At 41.3% G+C, this 25,399-nt stretch overlaps 1 protein-coding gene across 4 annotated transcripts in view; it reads right to left on the bottom strand.

The window, feature by feature from the left end:
* The window catches only part of Cdk14 (cyclin dependent kinase 14), a 529,514-nt gene that overhangs the window by 64,570 nt on the left and 439,545 nt on the right, over positions 1 to 25,399 (bottom strand). For all 4 annotated transcript variants that reach the window (XM_055612730.1, XM_055612732.1, XM_055612733.1 and 1 more), the window contains 2 exons: positions 20,522 to 20,661; positions 14,881 to 15,024 (listed from right to left, as the gene is read on the bottom strand). In XM_055612730.1, the coding sequence (XP_055468705.1) occupies positions 14,909 to 15,024; positions 20,522 to 20,661 (256 nt within the window). In that variant the 3' untranslated portion in view covers positions 14,881 to 14,908. The remainder of the gene's footprint in view (positions 1 to 14,880; positions 15,025 to 20,521; positions 20,662 to 25,399) is intronic.

The following is a 25,399-nucleotide window of genomic DNA, read 5'->3' as shown; positions in this document are numbered from 1 at the left end:
CCTTCCTTCCTTCCTTCCTTCCTTCCTTCCTTCCTTCCTTCCTTCCTCTCTCTCCCCCCTCTCTCTCTCATTTCCTTTCTCCTCCTTGGTCATATTTCAAATAGGTGGAATGAAGTTGGAAATTGGAAACTGAAGGGAAACAGGCTGTTCAAAAGGCAGACATACTGAATGATAAGGTGTCCTGCGGAAAGTTACAAAGAAGGTAAAAGGGAAGTTAAAGAGACTCAAAATGTTTTTTGTTGGCAGCAATACAGAGACATGTAACTCCCCCCCCCCACATTTCATGAATATATTTACGTGAAATAGCCAATATAGGAAACTCATGTTTGGTCCTTGTATATAAAAATACTACAAATTCATTTTCTTAATGATTGATTCTTCTAAAAATTATCTTTCAATCTATATTACAAATAACTGGTACAATCAAAAGACAATAACTTCGTCTCTTATCCTTAACATGCAGACAAGACAGAATAAGTTCATGAATCGAAATTTCTGACTACTTGCTAGCAGTTTCAGGTCCTAGCAAGTAGGTGGCTGTCCATTCAAGACTGTTTATGTCCTTGCAGGCAGACTAACTCCGCTACCTAAGATCAGCAGACATTTAGGATGAGGTCGGGTGATAAAAGATTATGTACTTGGAAGACTTTCCATCTGCCAAGAACTATTTAATTTTTGTCCCTTAGCTCAATCTAGAGAACAGGCCTTTCTTGAAACATTGCCATCTGCTCTGTCCAGTTAGTCTTGTCATAGGTGAATACAGTAAAAGCTGAGTTGTTCAGTGTGTCAACAAAGATCCTTCACAGCGTAGGTCCAGCTAGCTGCTGTTCACTGTGAATTCCCTGCCTTCTTCCAGAACATTCCTGAAAGAAGTGGAACTTTGTGACAGGGCTTGCTCTGAGGCTTCACTTTCTTTGTTTTAAAGACCATTCTTATGCATGGGGGGTGGGGGTGGGCAGAAAGAACAAAAGAGCTGGAAGGTAAGGAAAAGGGCTCGGAAATGTCATCGTCTAGGTATGGTATAGCCAATTCAGTCAGCAGCCGGCACTAGATGGCCATGCTGACAGTCAGTCATGAATGGGGAAGGGGCTCATGAGGCCCTACTCCTCTCTGAATGTGGTGGTGTGCATCTTCTGCCCCAGCCCTCAGGCAGATCCACCTGCTTTTGAGGCCAGCCTGGTCTGCAGATCGAGTTCCAGGACAGCAGCTCTTCCTCCGGTCTTTGAACTCTTTTGCGCTCTAAAAATGTAAGAAGCCCAAGGAGCTCTTACTTATATTGACCACAGCTAGGGACAGTTGCCACATTCAAAGCTGACTGTTTACTTAAAAAATATTTAACTCAGTGAGTAAGTAAGGAAAGGCTCTTTCTATGCAAAGCTGGTAACCCTAGCTCGCTCCTTTCAGAACCCGTGTGAAAAAGGAGGGGGAGAACTGATTCCACAAAGTCCTTCCCTGACCTCCATCCACCATCACTCACTCTCTCTCTCTCTCTCTCTCTCTCTCACACACACACACACCATTTCATTCACTAAAATACCATTACCTCCGATCATCAAAATATTATTTGACTAAAAAATAACTGTATTTTCTAAATAGAACAACCAAGAAGGTGGCACTACTCTATCTACAGATGCAGAGACATTTACCTATAATCCCAGTGCTCAGAGGCAGCGCCAGAAATATGACAAGCATGAGGCCAACCTGAGCTAGACAGTGAGATCTGGCCACAAAAAAAAAAAAAATAATAATAATAGGAAAAACCCCGACAAATGTACAAAACAAAACATAAAGAAGATCAACTTATATACATATTTATAATTATTTAAATTTTTCTAATTTCTACCTGAAAAAAATCTGGTTATTTATAGTTGTTTCTGCATTTAGTTAGTCTGCTATGAAATGTTGTTTGGGATGAAAAAAAAGATAAAAATACGTGCCTGTCTCTCAGGGATGCAGAGTAAACAAAGGACATATTTTAGGTTTTCCAGATAACGACTGATACTCTTCACCACAGCAAAACAAACAGAAGTGTCTTGAAGACTTTTCAAACTTTAGAACACTCTCCTATACACATAATAACAATAACAATAATAACGACAATAAAACTCACTTACTTTTAGGACCATGAGTCTTCCTTGATACATCTTTGGGAAACCATCTAGCTTATGATGGCAAATCAAAGCTTCCCAGAGTTTTCTCAGATTCTAATTTTCTACCGAGAACCCCAACTTTATCAACTGCTACAACTATCCTTGGCTACCCTCCATGAAGGCTGCTTTTCAGGAATGGCAGACTCACTTTCTTCTCATACGTGAGAAAACAGTTCAATGCTTATCCAAGTTTGAACAACCATAGTTTGTAACTTTGTTGCAACTAAAATCTAAATTCCAGAAATTAAAGCATCTAGCTTAGCGTGTACTTCACACAACTACCTGTGACCTTCCTGAGAAAAGCATATGGTAGCTAGGGTCACTGTAGACATGATTTATGCAAACATGGCAGAGTAGGGACTTGATAAGAAATAACTTTCATTTCTTCATTAAGAATAGTATTGGATATTATTGAAATAAATGAGAAAAAGAAAAAAAAAGAATAGTGTTGAATACAACTAGCCTTTAAAATGTTGTGATTGGAGGTAGTGAAGAAAGGAATGCTGGGGAATCATCTGTTGTCGCCACTGCCTTGATTCATGGTGAGAAGCCAGCTTGGCGACCTACTGAATTGAGGCTGTAATATCGCTGGTGCAAGTGCCAACACAGGTGAAAAGGCAACATTTCAGGACTTGTATGAAAACCACTTTAATTCTGTAGGAACCTGTGTGGCCAGTGCAGTACATGTTGAGGTCAGTTTACACAGAGGATAAATAATCACAAGGTGCCAATTCCTTTCCTGGAGCCCAAAGGGACCTTGTCTGCAAAAAATCCTCACACCTGAAGGCAAGACTTCAAACAATGCTTACCCAGGCCACAGAGTTTGGAAAGGCTCAACAAAGAGAAGGGTAAATATAGGGATGCCAAGCTCCATCAGAGCGGAGCAACAAAGAATTCAAAATATCAGCGTCCACAAAGGTAGAGAACACAGAGTTGGCTCTCTTGCATTTGAGTTGGGGAAAATGATAAGGCAGTGTGAGACCAGGCATGTGCAAACTCTCCTCTCTGTATAACAGCCACATCTGAAGTTAGGGTTTCCTGCCTAAAGTAGGTGACAGCCTGACAAACCACTGTAGGCAACCAACCATTTAAAATATTTGTTTCCTATCTATCTATCTATCTATCTATCTATCTATCTATCTATCTATCTATCTATCTATCATCTAGCTATTTTTTATCTATACCTATTATCTATCTATCTATCTATCTATCTATCTATCTATCTATCTATTATCTATCATCTAGCTATTATATATCTATCACCTGTTACCTATCATCTATCTATCTATCATCTATCTATCTATTTATCTATCTATCTATCTATCTATCTATCTATCTATCTATCTATCATCTACCTATTTTGTAGTTGAAACAAAACAAAAGCTACTACCCCCACAAAACTCACAGATCTGAGGTACACCTCCAGTCCCCAATTAAAAAAGTGAAATGGCTGGTTTCTTTCAAAAATCATCCATTTTTCCTAATAAATCTGCAGTTCATTAACGCCCTGAATTACAGTGATAAAAAAGGTTTATTTTAAGGAACTATTCTTGTATAGATACACATTCCATTCAGGAGCAGTTTCTGAACTATACAGTAAAACTCTCAAATGAAGAGATGAATGGATCTTCACTGATGTTTAAACATTTTGATTTGACAGAACTAATGCAGTACAACTTGACAGTATATATAGTAGCTTAATGCTAAGCTTTTTATGCTGGATACAGAAGAGAATAAATTTTGCAGCGGTGTTTTGATGGGAAGGGTTTAAGAGTGCAATTCACAGCACACAGCAGTCTGAGGCTGCTCGATAAACCAGTCTTGGCTACTTAATAATGGCCTCATAAAATGTCTCAATACTTACGGGGAAAGAGAAACTCAAGGCAAAAGCATTTTGAACACATTATTTCCTCAGCAGAATCTGGATGCTGAGTAAACGTCCTTCAGTGTCCAGCCAGGAAGACCTGCAACTGAGGCCTTTGTGACTAAAATAACAAGATGATGATCTCCAAGCAAAAGTTAAACGATATCAGAAAACTTCTTATCAAAAGAAAATACATTTTTGGATAGAATGTATGTAGGTAAAGGCCCCACACCAAGACCTATTTATTCACTGTAAAGACCACTGGGGTTTTCACTTGGGGCCTGGTGAAGGAGTACCTGCCAGGAAACAGCATTCGCTGCTTTGTCGCTACGCTCTGTTTTTACAACTTGCAGGTTAATTTTCTCTGTGAGTGTATGTATTGTTTAGCTTTGCTTGTAATCTGTTGGCTGTAGATCAGTTCTAGGTGAACTGATATCCAGGCTATAGCAAAATTGGGGAGCTTCCCCTTCGAGAAAAGCAAGGATTAAATAGTGAACCACGTACCAAAATACGATTCAGTCATAGTCGAGTGTACTTCTCTTTTAACACGGGTCAGATGTAAATATCTCAGAAGGCATTGGGTCTCCCATATCAACGAGAACCCGGTTTGATTTGTGCGGCGGCGTTACTAAGCAGTGGGTATAAACACACCAGCCCTCTTATGATTCAGTATGCAGTTAAGCTAGTCCTCCACATCAGCAAGGGAAAACAACCGTCTTTTCTAAAGTTGCCCATCCCTGTTTCCGTGGACTCGCCACAGTTGTGCGGAGAAAGCATTTCAGAGCCTGTCAGCTTTAATTAATGCAACATGACCTGAACATCTTCACAGTTAACAATAAAGAAGTTTGCCTTCTTTAAATCCTAAACTCAACCTGCAGATTATGCTAAGTGGCTTCATTCACAGTCCACACTCCTCTGCTCCTGTTGGAGGGACAGCATTTGTCCCCTCTAGTGATAAACAAATTATACATGAAATCAATGCCACTTCACAATCACTGTCCCTATTGGGTATTATCTTTCCTTCCCTGCTCCCTCCAGTCAAGCCCGCATCCTGTAACTAGCTAATGAGCTGAGGGCTTTCTGTTCCAGGTGCCACCCCCTGCCTGGAAGTCATGACATTTCCCATTTCGAATGCTGCTGGCATTTTTCGACAGCTCCTGCTAACTAGCCTTTTTGACCTGCACTAAGAGGAACTCATCTGATCGAATCCTCTAACCTGCCAATCATTCTGGCAAATGATCTTCACAGTCACTCCCAAGGCAGGGATGGAAAGCCGGGAGAGAAAAGAAAAGCAAGTGAGAGAATGAGGGAGTTGGTGAGGCCTCTTGCTTCTGCTGCTACCTAATGAGGAGACTTTAAGTCTCTGAGGCAGCTGAAACGCTGAAAAACTGGTGGGGAAAATTAGGACACAACTGAATGCCTGGCTCTGTAATTACTGATTTCTTTCCATCCTGAGATCATTTTGAGAGCAACACCTCTGAGATGTGCCGGTTTCTAAGGAACACAAGGATACCCCACCTTACCCAGAGAAAATAGATTCGTTTTCTCCTGCCACTATCAATATGCAATTCTCATAATCCCACTCTGTCAAACAGCATCCTTTGCAGAATTAATTATGTGCTATAAGCTTGTTAAGTGTGCATCTGTAAACCAAGGATGATTATAATGTTTGTCACAGCCAAGACAAGCCCTCCTTTTTTTTTCCCCCTCAGGCATATTTTAATGCTGCCGCTGCTATGGACCGGTGGGGATGGAACTTGAACACAAAAGCAAACAGGTATAATGGGGCTTAGTGTTATGTTTAGAAAGGATTAGATTCCTGAAACTCAGAACTTAGTGATTTGAGCAGTTTTAATCAATGAGGTAAAGTCATTTTTTTTTTCACATTTAGATGTGTCCGGCTTGCACAGAATCAGTCTATTCAATTACACTCACAGAATAACCCAATTACTTCACACAGAAGGGTCCAGTGGGTGGCTTATTGTCAATGGATCGCAACTTTTGTGTATTTTACAATGGAGATTTGTTGACGGAGGGAAGGTACAACATGATTAGATGTTATCATTGCGCCCCTGTATGTAATAAAATAAGTGCTGTATATGAGCTCGCTGCACATAATCACACATCTTTCCCATTTATCGTAATTAAGCCAGCAACCTCATTCACAATAATCATGTAATTGAAGGTATTTTACTAATTGCATTGAAAATTATAATCCAGAGCAATTAAAAATTCAATGGCACCACAAAGAACACAAACTACTATACAACAATGGTGATAACTCACAAGGGAGAATTTCACCCAAGTATGGGAGCTAATGGTAGAATATTTGTCTTATGTATTCCACCAATTTCTCTAACTTTATATTGTTTTAGTTCTTTCCAGTCCTTGTAAAGAATTTCCAGAGGTTGAAAAGTAAGCATTAATCTATATGTTGTTATTTCAACACTCGAGGTCTATTGACAAATTACTGTCTATGATGTGCAGCACTGAGTGAGTTGAGTGAGTGTGTGTGGGGGGAGGTGTGAGTGTGTGTGTGTGTTGATAGAAACAGCAGCCATTCTAAGTTTCAAAAGAGACCTGGTAAATTATTCATTTGCACAACCAACTTCATGCTCTTAAAAGCTTTATTCATGAAAGCACCTCAGAGTACTGCAAACGTTTTGTTAATTACACTTGCAATAATTTAGCTAAAATGTTTAACTTCACTTTATTGGAATGCATTTCGGGAGAGGTTTTCATGACATTTGCTAGACTTTTGGTCTGTTGAAGGCCCTCATTTTGTGCCTGGGCCCCCACGGCTAACCTGTCTGATCCCGCTCCCCACTCGGACAACCCTCCCACGAAGAGGCCCTCCTCAGAGCCAGTGATGAGGATGGTGTGTGGGACAACGGGACAGGTCTGAGCTTCTGCCTGCCTTTCCCTCTCCACGCTGTCATGCGCACACGCAGTGAACCGTCAGCCCAGACCCCCAGCCCATCTCGCTTGAACAGCCTCCTTTCATGCTCAGAAGCTTCCCAGAATGCCAGCAGACCACAAAGACAGTCTGGTGGGACTCGGCTGCTATCCTGGTATTAATAATGCAATACAGTGCACCTAGGGCATAGATGACTCCTTCTGGACCCCCAAATTCATAAGCAGCAGCATTAAATGAAAGGGGAAAACAGAGTGCCTGAGCTGATAATAGCCACAAGCTACAGGTGGGGTCACGCGTTGTGAAATAGTGTGCTGATTGATTAGTGACTCACACCTGAGCCTCTGTCTATGCAAAAGACACAGATTATTCTGTTGGCAGACATTCCCTGAGAAATTGATTTGGGCTTTGAACTGCCAGAAGATGCAAGCTGCAAGTGTTATTTTTCTCTGTCCAATTCATAGTTTGAAACTCCGCTAATCTGGAAATGCCAATTCACATATACAAAAATGTACAGAAAAACAATTTGTTTTAAGAGACATGGGCTAATGAGCCAGTTTGTAGGGCATCAAATCAGGTTCTTTTCTCTCAGCCATTTAAAAAACAACCTCAGACAGACAAAACACCCCAAATAGCTGCCAAAATATGCAAAGTGAAAACCAGCCAAATATCACTCCAAGTTGCTTGTGTTTTTTGTCTTAAATAATACATTTTAATCTTTTTTATTAAGTTATTTACATCTTGATTGCGGCTTCCCCTTCTTCTTCTCCCCCCAGTGACTCCCTCTTCCCAACCCTCCTCCATCACCCCTCTTCCCCTTATCCTCACAACCAAATAACTTGCTTTTAAGATAAAAACAATGTACTATTTAAACATAAACATAAAGTGTCATCATGTGAACTGCACACAGAAAAGTAAAATGTATGTTCATTTTTACGTGTGGCAGAGTCGAGGTAGAAAAAGAGAGGATTGTATGTAGGGAAGTGAAGGAAGGGAAACAGTTTACCAACACACTCCTGAAACACACTAGAACTTTTTCATTCTGCTTTTAGGTAGTCAAGGTCTGGATCTTTTGCTCACCCAGTTGTGGAAAAGCGGGGTGGTGATGGTGCAAGAATGCAGATGAGAGGTGCCCAAGGAAAAGGGAGAAGAGGGGGATAGAAGAAGCAACTTCTCAAGCTTGGTTAAAGAGATGCCTGCAGGGCTAGCCAACCTTTTGACCTGGCAACAAGTGGCTGTGGGATACACATTTGGGGGAGGGGGGTAGTTGCATTCGTACTTGTGCTGGGATTCATGTGGTCACCCTGTTAGTCAAGGGCCTGGAGGTGGGTGGGTGGGAGGCTAAGCAAGGAAGCTGCAGCCCCTTCTCAAGGGCTTTTCACATGCACCAACACGCCACTGTGATGTAAAGTTTTGTCTTGGTTCTCCAGTCCATCTGGAGCAATGAAAACAACCAGGGCTCTCTCTTCAGATAAAGCCCAAGAGGACGCTTGTGCTTGCTTCCTCTGTTCCTATTATTTCCACGAATGTTGCCAACTACCCAAGACAAAGGAGGTGATGAAAGTGCAGCTGCTTGAGAAGAAACATTTGTTGGATCATGCAGAGAGTCACAGTCTTGACTGTGACAAGAAGAAAGGCGGTGATCTTCCTTCTCCCGAAAGAAACCTAGATTTAACACTTGAATGAAGACGAAGACGGTGATATATCCTTCCCTTTACATCTGTAGTTGAGGAAGTGTGACAGGACTTAACAGGAAGAATTTAGCCAATAATCAACTATCTCACAGTGAGATCTCAAGGATCACCTTCAAACTGAGCCTTCCTCTCATGAATCTCATTTTAACCTTGTCCCACACAGCCAGGGCAAGGTGCATTCTCCACAGCAGGTTTGCTTCACAGAAGCAGACAGGCAGGATCAGAGCTGCATTTTGAGGGATCTTGATGAATAGGCTGGCCCCCTGACTCACAGCTAAGTGGCTTAGTCCCGACCTAGAAGCAGTCTGGAATCAGCCAGTAACTCATAAAGGGATGGTTGAACCAATAGCCTCCCTCTCTACTTCCTGATGATGGTTATAAAAATCAGAGCTGCCCTCTAGGAGGGTTTTAGAACCCAAGGCAGTAAGAGCTCAGCAGCGGACTTCTCCAGAAGTAGGGCAAAGGGAACAGAGGAAGACAGACCCATGAGTAAGCAGAAACAAGGCCGAAGAAGCTACAAAGGGAAGAGAAGATGATGACAGCATGAGTTGACACAGACCAAAACAGCGAGCCACCACAATGTCACAGCATGGAGGAGAGCCATGGGTAGGCTGGATCTCCTGGAGCAGTTTCCAGGGTCAATACGGCAGAGAGATCAAGGCTATTGCTGGTTTCCGTCTGACAGCCCAGTCTTTGTGAAGCCTGTCTGTGCAGCTATACAATCTGCTCTTCCTTTTGCACACCACTGCTAACCGAGGAAGCCACTCTGGTACTTCATGGAGTGATGGCCGTGCTAGCTTGCCTTCACCTCTTGTTCTTGTGGGCATCAGGCTTTGGGTCCTCCCAGGTCTCTTTCATGTCATCCCCAGTCACCTGGGGATGTCTCGGGCTCTGCCCCTCATCCTTTGGCATGTGCCTCTTTTCTCTCTTGAATATTTCCTCACACGGTCTAGCTCTGGCACAATGAATGCATTCACTTTCCCTGATTTCTCCTTAAAGAAGTAGATGGAAGAAGCGTTCTCCATCAGCGCTGGCCAGAAGAGCACTGTGAGGTTCTGCAGAACTCGTGCCTGCCCGGTCTCACCAGGCAGGGTGACTTTGCCCTTCAACTAGAGAGCACTTTCTAGCAAGGAGAGGCGTTTAAGGTAAATTCAAACTAATTAAAAAATAATTTTAAATGGCTACACAGTTACCACATTACACACCATGACATCAATCTTTCTCGTGGAAAAGGAGGAAAGGGGAAAGGGAGGGATGGAGAGAGGGCCATTCTTGTTATAAAATACCATTTTCCTAGTTTATCGTTACCCTGCCCTGACTCGGCTGTTTATTTTACCTTATAGGTATATAATCTCTGAATATCTAGTGATGACTATCCATGGTCCCCTCAAGTTCTTAATTTTTTTTCAAGAATTTCATAAATGAGTCCTGTGCTTGTGTCATTTCATGTCTCCTTTTCCTCTCTCCAACCCATCCAGTGTCCCTCAGTTTATAGCCTCTTTAATTATTATTACACATACATGACCACCACCACCCCAATAAATATATAAATATAACTTACTGAGTTCATTTAGTTTTGCTTATTTAGGGATGACCACTAGATATTAGGAAACGAGTTAGGGAGCTCATTCATTCATTCATTCATTCATTCATTCATTCATTCATTCTCTCTCTCTGTAGTCAATTAATGATCCCTGGAGTTTGTTAAAATACTGATTCATGGGCTCTAGGAACAGGGTTAAAAACTCCACAGAAGTTTGGTATCCCAGAATATCAGATGCCTATTTTCAGAGGACATGGAACCAGCATACTGAGTCATGAATAAAATATGGCAAACAAACAACATACCAAGCAAAAAAAAAAAAAAAGAGAGAGAGAGAGAGAGAGAAAGAGAGAGAGAAAAGAAAAAAGAAAAAACAATTCTATTCAATGAAAGCTTCTTGACCAACTAACTCTTACCTAACAAATCACTTTTAGGAAATTACTGATTACTGCCTGAAGTAAGCAAAGTGATACTAACCACTTTTATCGCTGTCATGTAACTCTTAAATAATGTGGCCTAAGAATGACAATATGCTCAAACAGAAGGACGTCACTAGAGTATGCTTTGGCGACCTCTTGCAATTGAACCAAACAGTATTCATGCACTAGACGCATATTTGTAGGTTTGCTATGAGTTTAATGGAGTCTAAAGACCAACTGACTGACTGAAAAGGGCTGTCCTTATCCCTAGTCTATGTGAAAAGACAGTGACGGATACTTCCTGTGCCAGTTTAGAATGACTGAAAAATTTAGCTCACATATCAGTGTTACTAATGGATGTGGTATTCATTATTGCCACTGCTATTTTCCTTGAAGAAAATTTTCTATGTACATTTGAGACCCCTTTCGTTTTACTTAACTCTTCAGTGGCAACCAGATGACTGGGAACAAGCTTTGAGATAGCTTACCAGTATCTCCAGAGAATAACGAAATGGAGGGAACTTAGTATTTTGGTCACCAGTGGTAGCTCTCCTATTCTTAACCGAGGCACTTGTGGTTTTCTCTTCATTTAATTTTGCTACAGTACTCTAAAACTCAAATTGCTTTTTTCTGCAAAGCAAAAATGCATCTCATTAGCTTTCCCACTAAGGCCAATTTATGCAAATCCGACACTATTAACTAAATAATTGAAGTGTCCTTAGTTTGCAAGGAAAGAACTAATGTGGCATTGAGGTATAGGAGAAAACTTAGCACTTGAAACGTCCCTGCCTGCCCGGTGGGTGCCCATCATCTCAAAAACAATGTGACAACACAGTGCAGGTTCCAGGCTAAAACTCCAGCCTGTGCTTAGGCTACCTCAGTCCCCAGTCTCTTTCCCCTTTCTCCTTCACAGTCACTATGGGTGGTACCAAAAAAGCTAAACAAACAAACAAACAAACAAACAAACAAACAGAGAGACGTCTTATGGCCAACTGTTGGGCAACGTGCAGGGAATCTTATGTAAGAAGTGGGAAATAGTAAGAGCTGGAGAGAACAGGAACCCCACAAGGAGAGCAACAGAACCAGAAAATTTGAACACAGGGTCTTCCCAGAGACTCATACTCCAACCAAGTACCATGCATGGAGATAACCTAGAACCCCTGCACAGATGTAGCCCATGGCAGTTTAGTGTCCAAGTGGGTTACATAGTAATGGGAAGAGGGACTGCCTCTGACATAAACTGATTGGCTTGCTCTTTGATCACCTCCCCCTGAGGGGGGAGCAGCCTTACCAGGCCACAGAAGATGACAATGCAGCCACTCCTGATGTGATCTGATAGACTAAGATCAGAAGGAAGGAGAGGAGGACTTCCCCTATTAGTGGACTTGAGGAGGGGCATGCGTGAAGAAGGGGGGAGGGAGGATGGGACACTGGGAGGGGAGGAGGGAAGGGCCTTATGGGGGGATACAAAGTGAATAAACTGTAATTAATAAAAATAAATAAATTAAAAAAGAGTGAGACATTTCAGTGAAATTTAATATACCACAGACTTCTCTGAACAGGTGACAAATAAATAGATAATAAGAAAATTAAAAACTAGAGGATTATATTTTTTGGGTTATTTATTTATTTAAAATTTAGTTTTTTTTTAATTTTATTTTTTTCTTATCAGTTACATTTTATTAACTCTGTATCCCAGCTGAGGATTATATCTTTTCTTCAGAGAATCACTTACGAATATGACTTTTTGTTTCATAATGCCTTAGTTTGAAATTCGTCTACTGCCCAGGAAAAAAAACAAGCCATGCCATATACTGTAAGGGATCAATAGAATAGGCTACATTGTTTGATCTCAAACATGGACATGTTTGATATTTAAAGAAACTTGCAAAAATAAGAAACAATGATGATTTCTTTTGCTGTTGACAGAAACATGTTAGAATCTGCCTTTCCTGCAGCTTTACTGAAAAGAATTGAGATGTTTCTTTAGTGACCTGCTGACTCAGATGTGATATCTGGAGCAAAAATAATATTGAAGCCTTCAAAGTTGAGGTGACAAAGACAACACTCATGGGGAAAATATCTGTATTGTTAACAAACAATTCTAGAGAAACTTGTCCACTGTGGGTCTAAGCCTGGATCCAGTGTGAGGAGGCACACTGAAAGCTGTACAAGCTGGCGATAGTCCCCGGCACCTTTGAAACCTCTTTCAATTAACAAGTTTTGAGCCTTTCTGGGCAAGGATTTTGAGTCTTTCTGGGCAATGATTTTACAAGATTAAGCTGATCCTAAACACATCCTTATGGCTTTGACTGGGTAGATCAGAAGACTTCAGATAAGCCAAGAAAAGACACTTACAGTTTTGTGACTGAAATTCAGGCTTGCTTGTGTGTGTGTGTGTGTGTGTGTGTGTGTGTGTGTGTGTGTGTGTGTGTAAAACAGATCCAACTTTATGTTGTCATTTTCCTGAATTAGCTAACAGGTTTGTAATGTGGGAACTCAATGGTGTTAAATTGTGCATGCTACATACAATGCTTATGAATCAAACCATTCGCAGAACCCATGAGGCTACTGGTCAGAAACTGCTTAGAATCATAACCCCGGTCCATGTGACCAATTGTAACCTGGCACGGGTCCCAGTTGCCACTGAGGGAAGTTCCCTCCAGGTAACCTCATATCCAGTGGCCTAAAGAGAGCTGTCTTCTCTGCAGGGGCAGCTTTAACTGCAGTATCTCCTGATCAGCCTTTGCATGTCATACTTTAACCAGGAGCCCCTTTTGTCCTTCCAAAGCAACATAAATCTGCCACATCCCTAGGCCAGCAAAATTAAGCTCCATGTTGAGGGCATGAAAAGCTAAGTTCTGAAATTGCTGAAGATACTGGTGGGTCTTTCACAGTTCTGTGTACGTGTTTGAATTTGCAGTCTTCGCCATCTGTCCACTTAGCTTCTTGCCATATATCTAAATAGGGGAAATTTTGTCATTGCCCAGAACACATATTTTTTAAAGCCAAGAATGGTAGTTTATAATTGTAATCGTAATGACAAGGCAGAGACAGGAAGATCCCTAGGCGTGCTGGACAGTCTACCTGAACTGGAGAGTTCCAGGTTCAACCAAAGACCCTGTCTTAAAAAATAAGGTGGACAGAGACTTAGGGAGGCACTTGAGATCAACCTCTGGCCTACACCACTCCCTATTCCCCACAGAGACAGTGCTACACACATGAATACTTCTTACTGTACATATCAGTCAGCTCAGTTCAGATAACAGGGAGTTTTAGAACACAGAGAATCGAGGCACATGCTTCTACCAACACCAGCATAAAAAAGGCTTCCCCACATGCGATGAGATGCGAGTGATGGCACACACTTTTAATCCCAGCACTCAGGTGGCAGAGGCAGGTGGATCTGAGTTCAATGCCTGGCCTACAGAGCAAGTTCCAGGACAGTCAGGACTACTCAGAGAAACCCTGTCTTAAAAAACAAAACAAAAACAAAAACCCACAAAACAAACTAACAAAAAACCCGGGAGGGGGGATGTGATATGTTACAAAAACCCCAGCCATCTCTTTCTGATGACCAAGAAAAGCACAGCCTTTCAGACATTGCTGTCTTTCAGCAGTCACTGGGCACAAGCAATGACTCAACAGGCTGACATGGCTGAACATCACCATGACAGTTTACCATTCCTACCTGTAAAACAGTAGAAGTCAAAGAAGCAAACTCTAAGAGCGAAAGCTTTACCTTGACAGGTCTGTGGAAGGGGCCAGAGAGGAATCAGAACCCAGGGAGGGCCCTGTGACCAGCTTATCTTAAAACAGGGAGGTGGGGAGGGCTGTGAACTCATTCTCCCTTATCACACATAAAACCTTCTGGTGGGACGGAAGTCGGGCACTGTCAGAGTTGCTCATACTTCATGAAATATGCCAATTTTAAAGTGACAGTAAATAACTAAAACCCAAATTACATTGCCAAAATAAAACAGGTCGTGTGTCAGGTGCAGCCCCAAGTGGAACTCTCCCAACTTCAATGATGAATTCCAGAGCAGTTCAGAGAGAGATGTTCAGGACTCAACAGTTTACGAGTAACTAACTTACATCAGTGCAACTTTACTTAGGGCCGAGGAGGAGCCTGAAAACCTTAAAATAAATTGCTTATTGTTCTCTGCCTCAGCAGAATGTTTGATAAATAAGCCCACGAGACTTATTAGACAGTGTCAGGGAGATATGAGGCTATAATATTTCACTGAAAAGCTCCATTGCAAGAGTATTACTCTCCAGTAGAGCAGGGCCTCTTACCTGTGCTGTCCTAGGAACATCCAGCTTGTCAGTGCTTGCTGTTCGATAGACTTTTGCCATAAGTATTGTTTTTTCCGAAGGCCCTCATACTCTCTCCAGTTTCGGGTTGCAATCTCACATTTGGGACGGTAAAAATAGAAGACACTGGGGAAAGAATGAAATGTTTCCGTTCACACATTTATACTCATGATGACAACATTTTATTTAAAGGCAAAGGGCGTTGCAATGTGATCTGGATGTCCAGCATGTAGAACATTTCGGTATGTGTTGGTGTTTGAAATCCCCAGTGGTCAAAGGTGCGTACACATCCACATACATCTATACATGGCCACACATGGTCACACTTATGACGTGACTAAAATAAACGCCCATAGATCTAATGTGCTTCAGTTCAGCGGCCATTTTGAAAAGGAAGCTGAATTTTCTCACAGCAGCATCAGGGCTTGGCAATCCACAACACGCTTTCACCTCTACATGGCCACACACACACACACACACACACACACACAATTTGCCTGAGGTAGAACCAAAGCTCCTGTTTCTCTGAGCTTAAAATGACAAACTTGGAATTTTAGATAAGTCCATGTGATTCTTTAATAATTCACTCATGAGAGAAGTTTGTTTTTTTTTTTTTTTTACTAACATTTCCTGGGAATTGCTGAATCCTGTATCAAACATATCAGAGTCGAAGGAAATGCTTGCCTTGGGACATTCTGACTAGGGGAGATAAAATAAATAACCAAACACATCTAATAAGTACTGGTAATTGTTGCAAAGGGGTGAAGTAGGGATGGAAAGACGGAGGGTGGAGAGAAAAGGGAGCAATCCCTGATAGGGAGGGAATGTGGGCGGGCAGACATAGGGAGACATATGCAAGGAGGAAAAGGCAGAGCTGACCTCAGGGGCGAGGCTGTTACCATGACTGTACAGTAGAGGAGTGGCGAGCAACCTGGGGAGACTGGAGAGTCCAGTGAGAGCTGGTGTGCATCCGTGGAAGTCTGGGTTAAAGGCGTGTGACAAAGGACCTCACCCAGAGGACAGTGCTGCCATTTATTCTCAAGTGTAGAAGGAGCAAGTGGGGTTGAGAAGACTGGGAGCCTGAGTGATCCTGAGCGTTCTGGCAGGGTTGACCAGAACAGCTAAGTGGAGAAGCTGAGTAGCTGGTTGAATATGAGCGTCAAGGGAGCTAGGGGCAGAATAGGGCTCTCGGAGTCCATGTCAGTGTTTGGATGATATTTGAATCTTGAGACTGGATGAAAACACCCAGCCCTAGGGAGTGAACCAGATACACAGGTCTATGCAGGATGCACTGGACTGAACACTAACCGTGTTCCTTAGCCTTCCTGGCAGATCAGAGTTTGAAAAGGAAAGTTGTAGGAGGTGAAAGGCAAACCATGCAAGAATCCTGCCTTGGGAACCAAGTGAAGGAAATGTTAATAGGAAAAAGTGGCAGATAATTGTGTTAAATTCCACAGACAGATCAAGATGAAAGCTGGGAAAACCCCCAAAGGCAGAGGTGTTGAAACAGCAGTGTAGGAGTTATTGCCACCTACGGAGAAAGCATTTTAGACAGAATAGGAAAAGGAAACAGCGGAGCTATTCAAATTGGGTGCACTAGCCAGCGTGGTGATGCAGGTTTTCAACCCCAGTGTTAGGAAGGCAGAAGTAGACAGGGAGTTCAAGGTCAGTCTCGTCTATATAGTGAAACCCTGTGTCAATATAAATAAATAAATTAATAAAATAAAATAGTTAGGTGTGCTTGCTGTTTTCATAAAAACATGGCATGGCACCACATGCTAGCATCACACTATTGAGATACTGTAGAGGACCAAGCAGGCAAAGCTACCAACATTAGATCTAGAAAGGTCCTTCAGGACGTCCACACCTTCCATACCTTCCTCGGATTGCTCTCTGAGTGAGAAGTCAGAAGCACAGCGGAACTAAAGCACATATCCACAGTTGCCTGGCTAGGACCTGTGGAGCTGAGCTTACAGTTTTCCGGGGTGCCTGCTTCCCAGATCAGTGCTCTCCACACTGGACCAATTTGCGGGCCTTCTTCTAGGAGAGTTGAGTTTGGTGAATTAGCAAATGAATGTAGTAAAATCAAGGACTCTGTGCTGTGAAGTGCATTTTGTTCATTTACTTTGACAAGGACAGTTCAATGATTTATGTAACTTGATAGTACACACAGGAGAATGCCCTGCAGTGTGCTTGGGGAAAGTGATGAATTTCTTCTAAATCAACCCTCTATTTATTTCCCTGCAATTAAATCTTTGCACAGAAGTAGAGCAAGACTGTTGGGGTTTGGGGAGAAGAGAATGACACTGTCACCATCCCTGGTCAGCTCTAGCTGCCATATAGATCCGTAGGTACTCGTATAATTACTTCTGCTTGATGCATTTACCCTATTTCTTGCTTTGGTGACACTAATATTTCACTTCTGAATTTTCTTATGACGTGACTAAAATAAACGCCCCCAGATCTAATGTGCTTCAGTTCAGCGGCCATTTTGAAAAGGAAGCTGAATTTTCTCACAGCAGCATCAGGGCTTGGCAATCCACAACACTGCCTACCCCTGCTCCTGATGAACCCGCTGTATTGTCTGCTCCCGGGTGGTCACTTTCCTATGAGGCCCAATGGGCTTCCACTGATTCTCATGCTCTTGTAGACCGTACACTTCCACAGGGCCTGACCAATCAAAGCAGGCTGGAGCCCAATCTTTTCCTTTTAACTTGGTTTCACTTTCTGCCCTAAGTATTTTCCTTTTGCAGACATTCTTCTAAAAAAAAGTGCTGTGAGCCATCGGAGACTAAGAGCTTCCTGGCATGAATTGTATTCCCTTCTAAGTCTATGTTAGTGCCCCAGTCCCAGTGTGTTGGTACCTGGGGATGGTACCTTTGGGAGGTGATGAAACTTAGACCACTTCAGGAAGGGGGTTTAAGGGGTGGTCCTCATGATGGGATTAGTAGCTTTTTAAGAACAGAGACATACTCTCTGTACCCTACGAGGATCCAGCAAGGTAGGCCTCTGGTAGCCACGAGGACAACCCTAACTAGGAACAGAATCAGCCAGCAGCATCTTCACCTTGAACCTCAGCCCCACTCCCCCCACCTCCACCCATGCTATGCCATTTCCTCAGGACAATGCGAGTTGACCAGGTTCCTGGATTTGGTGAGCTAGCACCACCGCTTGGCTGCAATGCACACACATCCCTTTGTTGGTTCTGCAGTACTTCTTGACAGGCGTGCCCTCCCCCCCAAACTTCCCTTGAATGGGAGACAGGAGAGGCCTGCTGCTGTCACAGATTCTGCCATTTGCCAGTCAGTGAACTTTACAGAAATCCACACCACTCTAAAGTTTAACGTGAAGAAGCTCAAGGATTTCTGAGCACCGTCAGCCGAATAACTCAGACAAGAGTCACACTGCCCCGCCATTCACTTTGAGGGACTAATTCCCAAAGTCACACAAGTCTGGGGATTCTTTGTTTTACAAACATGTTTACAAGGGCAGCCACGTTGTTCTAAATGGGAATGACTATAGTATTTAATACTGGGATTGTCCTTTCTCACGAATGGATTTACCCTTCATAATGATTATCTTCTAGACACAGAAATAGCATTTCTGTAACTCAAAATTGTTACCGGAGGCATTTAGTAGAATCTCGCTTTAAAAATATAATGATTTTTCATCTTTATTCTTGCCCCCCTTCAAAAGGTTTCACTGCTCGTGATGTTTAACGTTATGCAGAGACGTGTTTCTGCCAACGAATATCGCCTTATGGTTATGCTTCTGCAAATAGCCTGCTGTGAGCTGATAAAGGGATTAATGCAGCCAAAATTCTTAATCTGTGAAATTACAAATTAAATTCTCATATTAAAAATACCACCCTGAGGTATTTTTTGTGGTTTTAATTCCCCTCTGGTGTTCTGCATACATTGTGCTTGTTAATGATGGGGACAAGGCTGTCTCGGCTGGCAGTCTGCTGCTCAGTGATAATGTGTAGGCATTTACTCCCTTACAGAAACTGGATTTAACCACTGGCTGATAAACTAAGTGGCAAGTGGGTAATAAGTCTATATTAACAGGAAAGTACTACGACAGAATTCGGAATTCACAGACCCTCAAAATCCTGGCTTAAACTCAACCATCAAGTCAGAGAGCACGGAGCTGTCACCAAGGAGGGGTGAGGTCAAGTTATACTGCATAGGGAAAACAAAACACATTTATCAGTATATAAACTAGTTTCCAGTAAGCTGGAAACTAGTGTGCTCATTTGTGCCTTTGTCTTTTCCAGTACGGGGAGATGCATAACCAATTTACTGCCCCCCCCGCCACAGGTTTTAATCTTGAGTTTTCTTTTAAAGTTTGGAATCACTGTTACAACAGGAAGTAGATCTTTTAGAAAGGGAGCAAGATAGAATAATAGGTTGGGAATGCTTGAGATATTAATGAGGATCTGTAAGCATAAGGGAAGTATCAGGTCAATATATCTATAGCTACCTTAGGGCAAAAAGAGGATAGGAATAAGTTATATATATATGTATGTATAAAGTTAGCTTAAGAAGACTAAAGGGAGTTACTTAGGATTTAGTTCCAAAATAAAGAGAAACTGTGATTGTTGCTATGGAGAATCCAATATGGCAGGGATGGTAAAAAAAATTCCAGAGACAAAGGAAGTAACTTCATATCTACTATAAGTGATGTATGCACAAGAATTAATAAATGCATTATAAATATTTATACATTTATGCAGTATGCTATTTTTAAGGCAATCGGGAACTATGTTAAGAAATATCTCTAATGGGTCTTTGGAAAGAACATATCACCACTGAATAAAAATATTTCTACTGCTGCCACAGTGTTTTTTAAAATTTCACAAGAATTCTGTTTCACACTTGGGAAGAAAACTGAGATCCTCCCAGCCATAAATCCTTCCCCAAATACTTTAAATGTAATTGAAAAAGCCTGTGTAAATATGAGCAGTTCTGTAAAAACAAAACAAAAACCCACCCAGGAATGTGTTTTGTTTTAAAAAGATCTAGAGAAGAGCTGTCTGTACAAAGACCAAGAGCATGTGTAGTTAAAATGAATTACATGTCAATTGAGTGCATTAGCCAATGGCCAGCTCTGTTCTCCAGCTCACTGCCGAGCAGTGCTTTTTAAGGTTATTGTTACAGCCAAGATGGTCTCTGAAAATCAAACAGAAATGAATCATTTTTCCTCTGTGTACTGCAGCCAGTTAAAATAGTACTGTTTGCAGAAAGCACTAAATATGTAAATCATATTTTCCTTTTCCTTTATGATGGCTCGGATCATTTTTTGGACACACACATAATCAAATACAAAGACGTGCAGCTGCCGACTGCAGAGCAGAGATAGCAAAAACTGAATCCATTTTCTTTCTGTGTCTGGTAAGCTAGGAATTGAATGGCAGGGCTCCAATAAGTATATATACACACATGATCCCCCTTCTGGCTTGAACGATCACATCTCTCAATCTCTCTTTCACACACACACACACACACACACACAGTGATACTTAACCTTATGTTTATGCATACATGAGTGAGTCCATCTGTCTATATGCATGCTACATACTGATGATCAAATGCTTTTGATTGGGTGTTGCAGTCCTACTTACTATCAGTCAGCTCCCATAGCCGCGGGGGAAGATCGCTGAAATACTCGTGGCTCAAGGCGGCCTGTGCTGATAGCCTGTTCTTTGGGGAACACTGTAGAAGCTTGGAGGCCAGATCTTCAGCATGATTTACATAGCTGAGCCTAGAAACACAAGCAAAAGCAAAGAAATCAGACCAAAGAAGAGATCCACTAGGTAGGACCTAAGGTTCATGCCTTGTTTTATGTTCTTCAGGTTATTCCTGGCCAGGAAAACAGATTACCTGCTGAAATAAACAACCCGAATGCAAGCATCCTTCCAGTATCGGTTGCTCCAAAATGACCTTTTCTCTAGATATGCTAAGCATTGTTGACTTAAAAATATTTTGAGTGTAAGCAAAGTACTGATTGGATGGATGAAAGTAAGTTCAGAAGTAGAAAATTATAGATGACAGTTTATCAAATAGCTGCCAGCATTTATTCATGGAATCTTTGTATGGCGCACACATATGGATGTATTTATAGGAAATTAATACCAAATAACTAGGGGAATTAAAATAGAGCTGTTATTAAGTTCTCTAGTTACTGAAATTGCTATTCCTCTAAGAATTTATATTTTCTTGCCTTAGTTATAAAATTACTGAAGCAAGTGTCCTGCCAAACGCCAGCCATTCTGATACCAGCATCCAGGTTAACGAACAGATACACTTAAATGATATGGGGCTGAATCAATTCAAGATGACCTTTAAAACAACAGTAGATGGAGGGTATGTGTCTTAAGATTATTGGCGAAAAGGATAGAAGCAAAAACCTTTGATGTGGTATAAGCTTCGCAACGGGTGGCAGGCATGCTCCATCATCCCCCAGCTTTGCTTTTCATGGAAACTATTCTGCTGGTCAGAGCAATCAGACATGGATAATTAACATAACACTGATGAGAGTCTCTTTATAGAGCATAGAACATACGTCAGGCACTTTTCCCATTCTCATAGTTAACACAGTCGAGCAAGGAAACTACCCCCCCCCCCCGGGCCCTATGGAGAGTAGGTAGGAGATGTGGTGGAATGCTCACTGAATCCATCCGTGTTCTCCAAAGGCTTTGAGCTAACTGCTCTGACTCTCAGAGACGGCCAGACAGTGCTCAGGGCCATGCTGCTCCGGGAGTATTTTTAAGAGACCTGAAGGTTCTAAGCATGCCATTAGCCTCAGCCACCAGAACAATACTCAAGCATCTCTGGAGCTGGGAGGTGGGGCTGTGGGAGACAAAAGAAGAGTACGGACTGGCCTGATCGACCTCTTTACATCCTCCTACCGGAAAGCTTCATGAGTGGATCGACTGCTGCAAGGGCCGTGTGTTTGTTTGGTTGCTTTATTTACAGATAGAGCCATGGGGGGGGGGGGTTGTAATTTGGCTGAGAGACATTTGTCCACAGGAAAAGGAGTCATTCTCAAAGCCCTTCTTCTCTCCCTTATAGAGGGTCTAGGTCACCAACACTGTATCTTCCTGTCTCAAGACCTCTCATGCTTACAACCTTGCAATTAATACTTCTAAAAATCGACTTTGAAATAGAGAGACTTGGCAGGAAAGGCACAATTACATTGAACGTACTGTTTATATGTTACAATTGTAAACATCCCATTCCTATCGATTTTATATCACTTTGATAAAATAGAGCAATCAAGCCAGACTGGAATCAGATCTAAGTTTTCGGCTTGACACAATTTTATCCAAATTAAATAGATATTACTTATTAAAAGAAGAAAGAATGTTGCCAATCACCCTATGTTACTATTTTGTGTACATAAAGAAACTGGTGATTTCAAGATTACAATATGCTGGTGCCCAACACTAAATTCATGACTATAAACATGTGAAGTACAGACCAATGCATACATTTTTTCTCTTTTTGGTTTTCTGGATCTCATGTTTCATCAAGGCTGGTTTGTCATTCACTAGGTAGCCAAGGCAGGTCTTGAACTCATGATTGTTCTCCTGTCTCAGCTTCCTTAAGAGCTGGCATTACATACATGAGACATAAGCTACCATGTTTGGTCTAACACATATGATCTCTGATCTTAATTTTCTCATCTAAGAAATAAAATGGATCAACCACGTTTGTTTTTAGTCCCTCCACTCCAATAGCTATGTGTAGCCTTTGAAACACGGCTTACTGCTCTGTAGAATTATAGTTGTGCCTCTGTTTTTTTGCAGTAGATTATTACATTTAAATATAATAAATTATATTAAATATAATAAATTTATTAAATATAATAAATTATATTTAAATGTAAATAATTTGCCAAGACAATCTCATTCTTCTCACTTAAGTTAACCAATTTTTAAATAATGTTTACGAAATAGATGAGGAAGACAATGCAACTAGTCCTGATGAGATCTGATAGGCTATGGTCAGAGAGAAGGGGAGGAGGATTTCCCCTATCAGTGGACCAGTGATAGAAGAGGGAGGGTTGGTGGGACTGAGAGGAGACAAGAGAGGGGGCTACAGCTAGGATACAAAGTGAATAAATTGTAATAATTAAAAAATAAAAGATTTTTAGTTGTAATATCAAGTTTATACACAAAGTTAAATTCATAAAATTCTCGTTTGGACATCTTCTCTTGTATTTTTCATTTGTATTCCAAAAATAACAACAACAACAAAACCCATGCACTGTTTTGGTCATTGCTAGAACCCTCTTCTGGGCCCATCTAAGTTGTGAGAGATAACATACTTTGGGGAAGAAGTTTCATTTGAAGGCCTCAATTTACCTTATCAGAGTGCTGTAATGACTGTGGTTATGAGTCTCATATTAGAGAGCATATTTTTCATTTCTTCCATATAAACCCATTAATGTTTTATGTTGTGCAATACTGGTAGTTAGATGTACAACATTCTAGAAATGTTATACCTTCCACATAAAGTAGGACTGTCATCCTCACACGTTCTTTTCTATGTGTAACGAGACATTCTAAGCTAAGTTCACATTTTTCTCTCATTAATTTAATGACTGCATGTACCGTTAGTTTAGTATTTCTGTGACACCTTTTGTGACCTGCCTACCATTTCATATATATTACATAGCTGGCTTTAATTTTTATGCACTCAAGAAATCCCTGTGTTTTAATAAGAAAGTTTAGTCCATTTGCAATATTATCTCCTATGCCTTTTTCTTTTCCTACCTTCTTTCAAAATGAATTTGAAAATTCAATGTCTTCCACCTTCTGTTTTAGTCATATATAAAATGTTTAATTGCTCATCCGTGTATTAGTGGCTTATCTGAACTCTCTTTTTCCTGTTTAAAAAGTGTCCTTATTTCCTCAAATATTTAAGATCTTGCAGTAAATTTTCATGAGATGATAAAAAATAAACAAAACCCTGATTTCTCCCGTAGGATTATAATCACATAACTATGCTTGAAGTAACATCAATATATATTTACTTATTATAGAAACAAAAAATATGCATATATTAAGTTATGCAGATCATCTGTCATATAAAGTATTAAATGTGAGCTTAATTCATTAGCACAAAATAGGTTTTGAAGAGAAGAAGAGAGAGAACACTTGCCACAAAGACATTTGGAAACAACTTTTAATAGGTATAAAAAATATTTCATAGAACTTACAATTTTTTACGATTAAACATTATTGCTAGGTGAGAGGTGCATGTCCATAAGGGTAGGGTATGTCAAAGAGGCAGAGGCAGGAGTATAAGGCCAGCCTGAGCTACATTTCAAAAACAAGCTGGCTGTGGTAGTACCTGCCTTTAATCCCAGTAAAAGGAAGGTAGAAAGGTATAGAACTCTGTGAGTTGGAGGCCAACCTGGTCTATATATAAGTTTCAGACAAGCCTGGAAATCTTGTTTTAAAACAAAAAAAACCACCACCAACAACAAAGTTAACATACAATCACTAAGCATGCCTGCCTTTAAAAAATTTAAAACTCCAATTCCTGGAAACTCAAATTTATCTTGCTAAAAATATTTAATAGCTCACTCCAATCTTTCTTTAGTCTTTCCAGCTCAAGATGTGCCTGAGAATGTGTAAACACCACATGAATTTACAATTTTCTTGTTTGAAATATTTAAAAATGTGTGCTTCTACACCATGTGGCCTTAACATGAACCTTTTAACTAGAGATTTGTGATTTTTCAAAATAGAGGTTTTTATAACAGCACACAATAAAATTTATAGAAAGACATTAAGAAACCATAGGAGTTGACCTGAGCCAGCAAATTCATTTGCTACACAGTTCTGGTGTGCCCTGCTTTAACGTGGGCAACCGGAACGGAGAATGAAGGGCAAAGAACCAGGACAGATCCTACTGCCAGCTGGGTCTGCTGACTGACTGCTGACCGCCAGAAATGATGGCTACAGAAGAACCGGCAGGTCTGGACCACTGTTCGTAGTCCAGGATTCCAGTTCTGAGTGATGAGGAAGACCTAAGGATTCTGCTCGGCATTCCTTCACCTAGTCTCTCTAAATGGTGACGAATGTAGTGTTAGTGTAGTGACAAGATTCTGGCATGGGAACAACAGTTTAAAGATGTAACCAATACTGCCTGATTTCAGGAGAGGGCAGCTGACACAAATGGCGAGCGTGCCTTAGATGCTGGACAGGAAACTTACTTGCTAAGTTGGGATTCCAACGCCGCTCTCAATCAACACGCCCAAAGAAGCCCCACTGGGCTTACAGTGATGAAATTCATCCTGTCTCCTTTCATTTCAAAGGCAGTAGAAGGCAGTTTTGTTGGCACTTTTTTTTTCTATATTTTAAGTGTGGGGCAGTACTCCTCCAAATGCAAATGAGTTCCACTCCACCTCACTATCCTGAACTCCACTCCATCTTCAGGTAACGATAGAGTAGCAAAACAGTGGAACCCTCGGGAGGCCTGCAGCACCC

The sequence above is a fragment of the Psammomys obesus genome, unplaced genomic scaffold (genome assembly GCF_907164565.1).
Source record: "Psammomys obesus unplaced genomic scaffold, mPsaObe1.curated_primary_1811, whole genome shotgun sequence".
Lineage (NCBI taxonomy): Eukaryota > Metazoa > Chordata > Mammalia > Rodentia > Muridae > Psammomys > Psammomys obesus.
This window is presented reverse-complemented; position numbering and strand designations above follow the sequence as displayed.